This window comes from Bombina bombina, unplaced genomic scaffold (assembly GCF_027579735.1).
Source record: "Bombina bombina isolate aBomBom1 unplaced genomic scaffold, aBomBom1.pri scaffold_764, whole genome shotgun sequence".
In the NCBI taxonomy this organism is placed as follows: Eukaryota; Metazoa; Chordata; class Amphibia; order Anura; family Bombinatoridae; genus Bombina; species Bombina bombina.
The window spans coordinates 85001-96861 of NW_026512933.1; the positions used below are offsets into that span (position 1 = coordinate 85001).

Sequence of the window (11861 nt, forward strand, 5' to 3'; positions counted from 1 at the left end):
AATCTGTCACTGCTCAGTCTTTACTAGTCACCTGCCCCATGTAACAATCTGTCACTGCTCAGTCTTTACTAGTCAGCTGCCCCATACAACAATCTATCACTGCTCAGTCTTTACTAGTCAGCTGCCCCATACAACAATCTGTCACTGCTCAGTCTTTACTAGTCAGCTGCCCCATACAACAATCTGTCACTGCTCAGTCTTTACTAGTCAGCTGCCCCATACAACAATCTGTCACTGCTCAGTCTATACTAGTCACCTGTCCCATACGTCTGTCACTGCTCAGTCTTTACTAGTCAGCTGCCCCATACAATAATCTGTCACTGCTCAGTCATTACTAGTCACCTGCCCCATACAACAATCTGTCACTGCTCAGTCTATACTAGTCACCTGTCCCATAAGTCTGTCATTGCTCAGTCTATACTTGTCACCTGCCCCATGAAACAATCTGTCACTGTTCAGTCATTACTAGTCACCTGTCCCATACGTCTGTCATGACTCAGTCTTTACTAGTCACCTGCCCCATACGTCTGTCACTGCTCAGTCTATACTAGTCACCTGCCCCATACAACAATCTGTCACTGCTCAGTCTATACTAGTCACCTGCCCCATACAACAATCTGTCACTGCTCAGTCTATACTAGTCACCTGCCCCATACAACAATCTGTCACTGCTCAGTCTATACTAGTCACCTGCCCCATACAACAATCTGTCACTGCTCAGTATTTACTAGACACCTGCCCCATACAACAATCTGTCACTGCTCAGTCTTTACTAGTCACCTGCCCCATACGTCTGTCACTGCTCAGTCTATACTAGTCACCTGTCCCATACAACAATCTGTCACTGCTCAGTCTATACTAGTCACCTGCCATATACAACAATCTGTCACTGCTCAGTCTATACTAGTCACCTGCCCCATACAACAATCTGTCACTGCTCAGTCTATACTGGTCACCTGCCCCATACAACAATCTGTCACTGTTCAGTCTTTACTAGTCACCTGCCCCATACAACAATCTGTCACTGTTCAGTCATTACTAGTCACCGGTGCCATACGTCTGTCACTGCTCAGTCTTTACTAGTCACCTGCCCCATACAACAATCTGTCACTGTTCAGTCTTTACTAGTCACCTGCCCCATACGTCTGTCACTGCTCAGTCTTTTCTAGTCACCTGCCCCATACGTCTGTCACTGCTCAGTCTATACTAGTCACCTGCCCCATACAACAATCTGTCACTGTTCAGTCTTTACTAGTCACCTGCTCCATACAACAATCTGTCACTGCTCAGTCTTTACTAGCCACCTGCCCCATACGTCTGTCACTGTTCAGTCTTTACTAGTCACCTGCCCCATACAACAATCTGTCACTGTTCAGTCTTTACTAGTCACCTGCCCCATACGTCTGTCACTGCTCAGTCTTTACTAGTCACCTGCCCCATACAACAATCTGTCACTGTTCAGTCTTTACTAGTCACCTGCCCCATACGTCTGTCACTGCTCAGTCTATACTAGTCACCTGCCCCATACAACAATCTGTCACTGTTCAGTCTTTACTAGTCACCTGCTCCATACAACAATCTGTCACTGCTCAGTCTTTACTAGCCACCTGCCCCATACATCTGTCACTGTTCAGTCTTTACTAGTCACCTGCCCCATACAACAATCTTTCACTGTTCAGTCTTTACTAGTCACCTGCCCCATACGTCTGTCACTGCTCAGTCTTTTCTAGTCACCTGCCACATACGTCTGTCACTGCTCAGTCTTTACTAGTCACCTGCCCTATACAAAAATCTGTCACTGTTCAGTCTTTACTAGTCACCTGCCCCATACAACAATCTGTCACTGCTCAGTCTATACTAGTCACCTGCCCCATAGGTCTGTCACTGCTCAGTCTTTACTAGTCACCTGCCCCATACTACAAGTCTGTCACTGTTCAGTCTTTACTAGTCACCTGACCCATACAACAATCTGTCACTGCTCAGTCTATACTAGTCACCTGCCCCATACGTCTGTCCCTGTTCAGTCTTTACTAGTCACCTGCCCCATACAACAATCTGTCACTGCTCAGTCTTTACTAGTCACCTGCCCCATACAACAAGTCTGTCACTGCTCAGTCTTTACTAGTCACCTGCCCCATACAACAAGTCTGTCACTGCTTAGTCTTTACTAGTCACCTGCCCAATGCAACAATCTGTCACTGCTCAGTCTTTACTAGTCACCTGCCCCATACAACAATCTGTCACTGCTCAGACTATACTAGTCACCTGCCCCATACGTCTGTCACTGCTCAGTCTTTACTAGTCACCTGCCCCATACTACAAGTCTGTCACTGTTCAGTCTTTACTAGTCACCTGCCCCATACAACAAGTCTGTCACTGCTCAGTCTTTACTAGTCACCTGTCCCATGCAACAATCTGTCACTGCTCAGTCTTTACTAGTCACCTGCCCAATGCAACAATATGTCACTGCTCAGTCTTTACTAGTCACCTGCCCCATACAACAATCTGTCACTGCTCAGTCTATACTAGTCACCTGTCCCATACGTCTGTCACTGCTCAGTCTTTACTAGTCACCTGCCCCATACTACAAGTCTGTCACTGTTCAGTCTTTACTAGTCACCTGCCCCATACAACAAGTCTGTCACTGCTCAGTCTTTACTAGTCACCTGCCCCATACAACAATCTGTCACTGCTCAGTCTATACTAGTCACCTGCCCCATACGTCTGTCCCTGCTCAGTCTTTACTAGTCAGCTGCCCCATACAACAAGTCTGTCACTGTTCAGTCTTTCCTAGTCACCTGCCCCATACAACAATCTGTCACTGTTCAGCCTTTACTAGTCACCTGCCCCATACAACAAGTCTGTCACTGCTTAGTCTTTACTAGTCACCTGCCCAATGCAACAATCTGTCACTGCTCAGTCTTTACTAGTCACCTGCCCCATACAACAATCTGTCACTGCTCAGTCTATACTAGTCACCTGCCCCATACGTCTGTCACTGCTCAGTCTTTACTAGTCACCTGCCCCATACTACAAGTCTGTCACTGTTCAGTCTTTACTAGTCACCTGCCCCATACAACAAGTCTGTCACTGCTCAGTCTTTACTAGTCACCTGTCCCATGCAACAGTCTGTCACTGCTCAGTCTTTACTAGTCACCTGCCCCATACAACAAGTCTGTCACTGCTCAGTCTTTAATAGTCATTTGTCCCATACAACATTCTGTCAATGCTCAGTCTTTACTAGTCAACTGCCCCATACAACAAGTCTGTCACTGCTCAGTCTTTACTAGTCACCTGCCCTATTCAACAAGTCTGTTACTGCTCAGTCTTTACTAGTCACCTGGCCCATAAAACAAGTATGTTACTGCTCAGTCTTTACTAGTCACCTGCCCCATTCAACAAGTCTGTTACTGCTTAGTCTTTACTAGTCACCTGGCCCATACATCAAGTCTGTCACTGCTCAGTCTTTAATAGTTATCTGCCCCATACAACACGTCTGTCACTGCTCAGTCTTTACTAGTCACCTGCCCCATACAACATGTCTGTCACTGCTCTGTCTTTACTAGTCACCTGCCCCATACAACAATCTGTCACTGCTCAATCTATAACAAAATCCAATAAGTGGAAAACAGCACACCTGAATCTTTCTCTTATGGGGCACGGAGCAGCAGACTTGCCAGGTCCACAGCACAATCACAAACTTCAAAGAACTCCAGCCACCATATCAATTTAAAAGACCTTTATTTTCTTATCCTGGGTCCAAACATACAACGTTTCAAGCCAATGTGGCTCTTAGTCATGTACATCTTAATTATACAGGTTCATGCTTTTTATACCCTCACCTGTTAATTATTCATCAACTGTTCATTAACCCATTATGTGGAAAAACATTTCAGAGAAATTTAAAGATGATTTATTTGAGAAAAATCCCATTAGACCTGTTATTTATGTGTTACCTAAGATCCATAAAGCTATTAATAAACCACCTGGGCGCCCTATTGTGGCTGGAATAGGGTCTGTATTCTCAAACATTTCTGTCTTCTTGGACAAAGTATTACAACCCTTAATACAGAAAACTACCTCTTATATAAGGGACACAAATGATTTTTTATCCAAACTCAGAAATCTTGGGCAGGTTGGGGATAAATGCATATTATTTACACTAGATGTCTCCAGTTTGTATACCTCTATTAGGCATACTAGTGGAATTGCAGCAGTAGAAAATATATTGAAATCTAGTAGCAATTACACTGCCCAAGAGATTGAGTTTTTGATAAATCTGTTGACTATTATTCTTTATCAGAACTATTTTTTATTCATGGATACTTACTACCTCCAAAAACAGGGTACAGCAATGGGCTCCAACGTCGCCCCCACATACGCCAACATATTTATGAGTAGTTTTGAGGAACATTTTGAATACTCCAACATTAATTTTCAAACATATGGTATCTCCTGGTGGAGATTTATCGATGATGTGTTTGGCGTGTGGGGGGGCGACGTTGTGAGCCTTTTATCATTTATAGAAGATCTTAATTGTTCAGTGAATGGATTGAAGTTCAGTTTAAATATGAGTGAGGTAGGAGTAGAGTATTTGGATACTTATGTTTATAAGGATAAAGGTTTCTTGGAGACTGACCTGTACACAAAAAAAACTGATAAGAACAATTTGTTACAGTATGGCAGTTGCCACCCAGAAAGTGTGTTCAGAGCAATACCCAAGAGTCAGTTCACTAGAGTGAAGAGGATTGTCTCAGATAGTAGCAAGTGCAAACAGAGACTGGGAGAAATGGCCAATAAGTTCATTACTAGGAACTACCCAGAAAAATTAATAACAGAACAGCTTGTGAATGTTGAGGAGGGTTCAGGACAGAGCCAAAAACAGACAGACAAAAGAAACGAGAACAACATGATATTTGTAACACAGCATAATAGATTGAGTGGAAAGATTGCAGGTATCCTAAAAAAACATTGGCACATCATTAGGGAATGCAATCCACAGGTGGAAGAATTTAAAAAAGAACCAATGTTTGCGTACAAGAGAAATAAAAGAATTAGGGATTGGATCATACACACAGACATAGGCCCTGGAAAGAGAAGTATACAATCAACAATTGGTAGTAGCAATAATGGCTGCTATCCATGTTTAAATTGTAGCCATTGCAGCTCAATGATAAAAGGCAAATACTTCTACCATCCTACGAGTGGTAGGAAGTTTACAATAAACAAACATTTTACATGTAGAGCAACATATGCTATTTACATGATTAAATGTCCGTGTGGATTTATTTATATTGGTGAGACCTGCAGAGAGGTAAGGGAGAGGATAACGGAACACAAATCTAACATAAGGTGTAATAACAAAGAAGCACCAGTATCCTCTCACTTCCTCTCTGCAGGTAATAACATGTCAGCTTAGATTCTTAGTCATAGGCCAGGTGATGAAACCAAGGAGGGGGGGCGATAGAGAGCATCTCCTAAAAGTTAGGGAGATGTTCTGGATTCACAAACTGGATTGCCTTATCCCCAAGGGCCTTAATAAAGACTTTGATTGGAGTCTATTTTACTAAAGGAAATCACACAGGGATAAGGTTAGGATTGTTTGTATATTTTCTGGTTGATCATGGGCGCATAAAAATGGCTTGTAAAAATGGCTTGTGAATAGCAGGGTGTTATAATGGTAAAATAAAGGATAAATGAATCAATTAAAGTGAAAGATATTTTCTCAATAAAAATACACTCTGTAAAGGAATAAATCTTGATTGATGTAAATATACTCTGTAGACTGTGCAGACATTGTGGATGTTTGGATTTTATGCTCCTCTTTTAATATTGTATATAGGTTTTATGTTTATATTTTAAATGATATGTATACTGTTCACCCATTCTGTTGAAAAACAAAGAGACATCAAAAGTAAAAAAGAGTGTACTATATTCTACAACCAACAGGTGTCACTATTGCATGTTGCAATACATGTTTTTCCACATAATGGGTTAATGAACTGCTCAATCTATACTAGTCACTTGCCCCATACAAGAAGTCTGTCACTGCTCAGTCTTTACTAGTCACCTGGCCCATACTAGAAGTCTGTCACTGCTCAGTCTTTGCTAGTCACCTGCCCCATACAACACTCTGTCACTGCTCAGTCTTTAATAGTTACCTGCCCCATACAAGAAGTTTGTCACTGCTCAGTCTTTACTATTTACCTACTCCATACAACAAGTCTGTCACTGCTCAGTCTTTACTAGTCACCTGCCCCATACAAGAAGTCTGTCACTGCTCAGTCTTTACTAGTCACCTGGGCCATACAAGAAGTCTGTCACTGCTCAGTCTTTACTAGTCACCTGGCCCATACAAGAAGTCTGTCACTGCTCAGTCTTTACTAGTAACCTGGCCCATACAAGAAGTCTGTCACTGCTCAGTCTTTACTAGTCACTTGGCCCAAACAAGAAGTCTGTCACTGCTCAGTCTTTACTAGTCATCTGCCCCATACAACACTCTGTCACTGCTCAGTCTTTACTAGTCACCTGCCCCATACAACACGTCTGTCACTGCTCAGTCTTTACTAGTCACCTGCCCCATACAACTGTCACTGCTTAGTCTTTACTAGTCACCTGTCCCATATGTCTGTCACTGCTCAGTCTATACTAGTCACCTGCCACATTCAACAATCTGTCACTGCTCAGTCTATACTTGTCACCTGCCCCATACAGCAAGTCTGTCGCTGCTCAGTCTATACTAGTCACCTGCCCCATACAACAATCTGTCACTGCTCAGTCTATACTAGTCATCTGCCCCATACAACAATCTTTCACTGTTCAGTCTTTATTAGTCACCTGTCCCATACAACAATCTGTCACTGTTCAGTCATTACTAGTCACCGGTCCCATACGTCTGTCACTGCTCAGTCTTTACTAGTCACCTGCCCCATACAACAATCTGTCACTGTCCAGTCTTTACTAGTCACCTGTCCCATACGTCTGTCACTGCTCAGTCTTTACTAGTCACCTACCTCATACAACAAGTCTGTCACTGCTCATTCTTTACTAGTCACCTACCTCATACAACTGTCACTGCTTAGTCTTTACTAGTCACCTGTCCCATATGTCTGTCACTGCTCAGTCTATACTAGTCACCTGCCACATTCAACAATCTGTCACTGCTCAGTCTATACTTGTCACCTGCCCCATACAGCAAGTCTGTCGCTGCTCAGTCTATACTAGTCACCTGCCCCATACAACACGTCTGTCACTGCTCTGTCTTTACTAGTCACCTGCCCCATACAACAATCTGTCACTGCTCAATCTATACTAGTCACTTGCCCCATACAAGAAGTCTGTCACTGCTCAGTCTTTACTAGTCACCTGGCCCATACTAGAAGTCTGTCACTGCTCAGTCTTTGCTAGTCACCTGCCCCATACAACACTCTGTCACTGCTCAGTCTTTACTAGTCACCTGCCCCATACAACAAGTCTGTCACTGCTCAGTCTTTACTAGTCACCTGGCCCATACAGGAAGTCTGTCACTGCTCAGTCTTTACTAGTAACCTGGCCCATACAAGAAGTCTGTCACTGCTCAGTCTTTACTAGTCACTTGGCCCAAACAAGAAGTCTGTCACTGCTCAGTCTTTACTAGTCATCTGCCCCATACAACACTCTGTCACTGCTCAGTCTTTACTAGTCACCTGCCCCATACAACACGTCTGTCACTGCTCAGTCTTTACTAGTCACCTGCCCCATACAACTGTCACTGCTTAGTCTTTACTAGTCACCTGTCCCATATGTCTGTCACTGCTCAGTCTATACTAGTCACCTGCCACATTCAACAATCTGTCACTGCTCAGTCTATACTTGTCACCTGCCCCATACAGCAAGTCTGTCGCTGCTCAGTCTATACTAGTCACCTGCCCCATACAACAATCTGTCACTGCTCAGTCTATACTTGTCACCTGCCCCATACAGAAAGTCTGTCACTGCTCAGTCTATACTAGTCACCTGCCCCATACTGTTACAACAATCTTTCACTGCTCAGTCTTTAATAGTCACCTGCCGTATACAACAATCTGTTACTGCTCAGTCTATACTAGTCACCTGCCCCATACAACAATCTGTCACTGCTCAGTCTATACTAGTCACCTCACCATACGTCTGTCACTGTTCAGTCTTTACTAGTCACCTGCCCCATACAACAATCTGTCACTGCTCAGTCTATACTAGTCACCTGCCATATACAACAATCTGTCACTGCTCAGTCTATACTAGTCACCTGCCACGTTCAACAATCTGTCACTGCTCAGTCTATACTTGTCACCTGCCCCATACAGCAAGTCTGTCGCTGCTCAGTCTATACTAGTCACCTGCCCCATACAACAATCTGTCACTGCTCAGTCTATACTTGTCACCTGCCCCATACAGAAAGTCTGTCACTGCTCAGTCTTTACTAGTCACCTGCCTGATACAGCAAGTCTGTCACTGCTCAGTCTTTACTAGTCACCTGCCTGATACAGCAAGTCTGTCACTGCTCAGTCTATACTTGTCACCTGCCCCATGCAGCAAGTCTGTCGCTGCTCAGTCTATACTAGTCACCTGCCCCATAAAACAATCTGTCACTGCTCAGTCTATACTAGTCACCTGCCCCATACTGTTACAACAATCTTTCACTGCTCAGTCTTTACTAGTCACCTGCCGTATACAACAATCTGTTACTGCTCAGTCTATACTAGTCACCTGCCCCATACAACAATCTGTCACTGCTCAGTCTATACTAGTCACCTCACCATACGTCTGTCACTGTTCAGTCTTTACTAGTCACCTGCCCCATACAACAATCTGTCACTGCTCAGTCTATACTAGTCACCTGCCATATACAACAATCTGTCACTGCTCAGTCTATACTAGTCACCTGCCACATACAACAATCTGTCACTGCTCAGTCTATACTAGTCACCTGCCCCATACAACAATCTGTCACTGTTCAGTCTTTATTAGTCACCTGTCCCATACAACAATCTGTCAAGTCCCGTCCATACGTCTGTCACTGCTCAGTCTTTACTAGTCACCTGCCCCATTCTACAAGTCTGTCACTGTTCAGTCTTTACTAGTCACCTGCCCCATACAACAAGTCTGTCACTGCTCAGTCTTTACTAGTCACCTGCCCCATGCAACAATCTGTCACTGCTCAGTCTTTACTAGTCACCTGCCCCATACAACAAGTCTGTCACTGCTCAGTCTTTACTAGTCACCTGTCCCATGCAACAATCTGTCACTGCTCAGTCTTTACTAGTCACCTGCCCCATACAACAAGTCTGTCACTGCTCAGTCTTTAATAGTCATCTGCCCCATACAACACTCTGTCACTGCTCAGTCTTTACTAGTCAACTGCCCCATACAACAAGTCTGTCACTGCTCAGTCTTTACTAGTCACCTGCCCCATTCAACAAGTCTGTTACTGCTCAGTCTTTACTAGTCACCTGGCCCATACAACAAGTCTGTCACTGCTCAGTCTTTAATAGTCATCTGCCCCATACAACACTTCTGTCACTGCTCAGTCTTTACTAGTCCCCTGCCCCATACAACACGTCTGTCACTGCTCTGTCTTTACTAGACACCTGCCCCATACAACAATCTGTCACTGCTCAATCTATACTAGTCACCTGCCCCATACGTCTGTCACTGCTCAGTCTTTACTAGTCACTTGCCCCATACGTCTGTCACTGCTCAGTCTTTACTAGTCACCTGGCCCATACTAGAAGTCTGTCACTGCTCAGTCTTTGCTAGTCACCTGCCCCATACAACACTCTGTCACTGCTCAGTCTTTAATAGTTAACTGCCCCATACAAGAAGTTTGTCACTGCTCAGTCTTTACTATTTACCTACTCCATACAACAAGTCTGTCACTGCTCAGTCTTTACTAGTCACCTGCCCCATACAAGTCTGTTACTGCTCAGTCTTTACTAGTCACCTGGCCCATACAAGAAGTCTGTCACTGCTCAGTCTTTTTCTAGTCACCTGGCCCATACAAGAAGTCTGTCACTGCTCAGTCTTTACTAGTCACTTGGCCCAAACAAGAAGTCTGTCACTGCTCAGACTTTACTAGTCATCTGCCACATACAACACTCTGTCACTGCTCAGTCTTTACTAGTCACCTGCCCCATACAACACGTCTGTCACTGCTCAGTCTTTACTAGTCACCTGCCCCATACAACAAGTCTGTCACTGCTCAGTCTTTACTAGTCACCTACCCCATACAACACGTCTGTCCCTGCTCTGTCTTTACTATTTACCTACTCCATACAAGTCTGTCACTGCTCAATATTTACTGGTCACCTGCCCCATACAACAAGTCACTACACTGTCTTACTCGCTTCTTACCTCCTGTCTTCTTATGATCCCCAGGGGAAAATGTCACTTACGTGTAACCAGGTCCCATTAATCAGAAAACCCAGTAAAGTTACAGCTATTACACAAGAGTCAGTTTCCCTAGTGATTTACTAATTGCAGTCCAGAGGGTGGCATCTGAAGAATTAACAAACACAGATTTCCAAAAACACCAGATGTAGCCTTTAAGTTACCCTTATGTATCAGCTCAGTGCTTTTACTAATTAGAGAGGCTGGTGGCCAGGAGACAAACGGAATGTCACAGGTAACAAATGTGCTAGTATTCTCACATAACCCAGTTGCTGCAGTACTGGGGAGTTTTAACCCATACTGTATGATTTACTTACACTTACTGTGCTATCTGTATAGGGGCTTCTAGGTAAAACAGAGTTTGACAAATTTATATGAAACTCAGGAACCAATCAAAGCACTGGGGAGCCTATCACACATTTTTCGTAGACAGGGAATTCATTAATAGACATATATGTAGAACAACACAAAAAGTTAGGTAACGGTGCTGTGACCCCTGAAATTAGTAAATGAAAACCTATCATCAGTAATAAAACTCACGTGGTCCTCTGCGGTATGCAGAACTGAGGAAGAGATGCAGTGATGGCAGCAGCAGACTGGTCCATAGTAACAGGCTCATTATGTCCTATAGCATCTGAGAATCTGCTGTGAAATCTCTCTCTAATAGGGCTCACAGGCTCTGCATGTTCTGTCAGGTGGTTACACACCTACTAACAGCAGTAAAGTGACAAATGCAGTCTCTTCCCCGCTACGTCACCCCAAAGACACTCTGCTGGCTTAACCCTTGCTGCGTGCACTCTGGGGCATTGACAATAAATGCTGAGCACATTCACAAACCAGCAAGTAACACAGGAAAACAACAAACAGCGCTCAAGCAACAGCAGCAGGAAACAGAAGGGGGTTGCCAGGTAGTGAGTGGGGAATCCCGTCCCCTTCTGCTCAATAGCTCTGACTCTCAGCCCTGAGCCTCAGTGCTGACCTGGCAGACAGACTGGAAAACTGAGCAGTTCCCTGTCCAGTACATGTGTTTGCAATAATCCACATTCCTTATACATGACACCATCACAAAACCTAATTAAATAGGAGCTCATTTTCTGGCTGTTTAGCAAGAAGTCAACAAGGACAAATAAAATAGGGGGCAATGCCAGAGGAGGGCACGGGCACCCCATGTGTTATGTCTACATCTCCCAGAGGGCCATGCACACGTGCTGCCACCAGAAAATAACACAGAATTACACAATGTTATTATTTACTAACCAACACAATTACACTGAGGTCTGATGATCACAAACTCGCTAGCATGGAGACAAATCACATCATCTTTTTTTACCTTTATATTGTAATGTATTTCTCTCCTTCATGCCCAGAGCTTGCATAGCAAGATGAACTGCTCTCAAGCTAACATTTACCTTCATACAATTAAATGCACCGGTCTAGACGTGGTTTACCAATTA

General features: G+C 44.0%; 1 protein-coding gene across 1 annotated transcript in view; it reads right to left on the reverse strand.

The window, feature by feature from the left end:
• The window catches only part of LOC128644607 (inactive serine protease PAMR1-like), a gene marked incomplete at its 3' end in the record, with an annotated part of 74795 nt that extends 63445 nt beyond the window's left edge, over positions 1-11350 (reverse strand). Inside the window, exon 1 of the mRNA XM_053697152.1 lies at positions 10948-11350. Coding sequence (XP_053553127.1) covers positions 10948-11026 — 79 coding nt within the window. The remainder of the gene's footprint in view (positions 1-10947) is intronic.
• Positions 11351-11861: the final 511 nt, after the last annotated feature.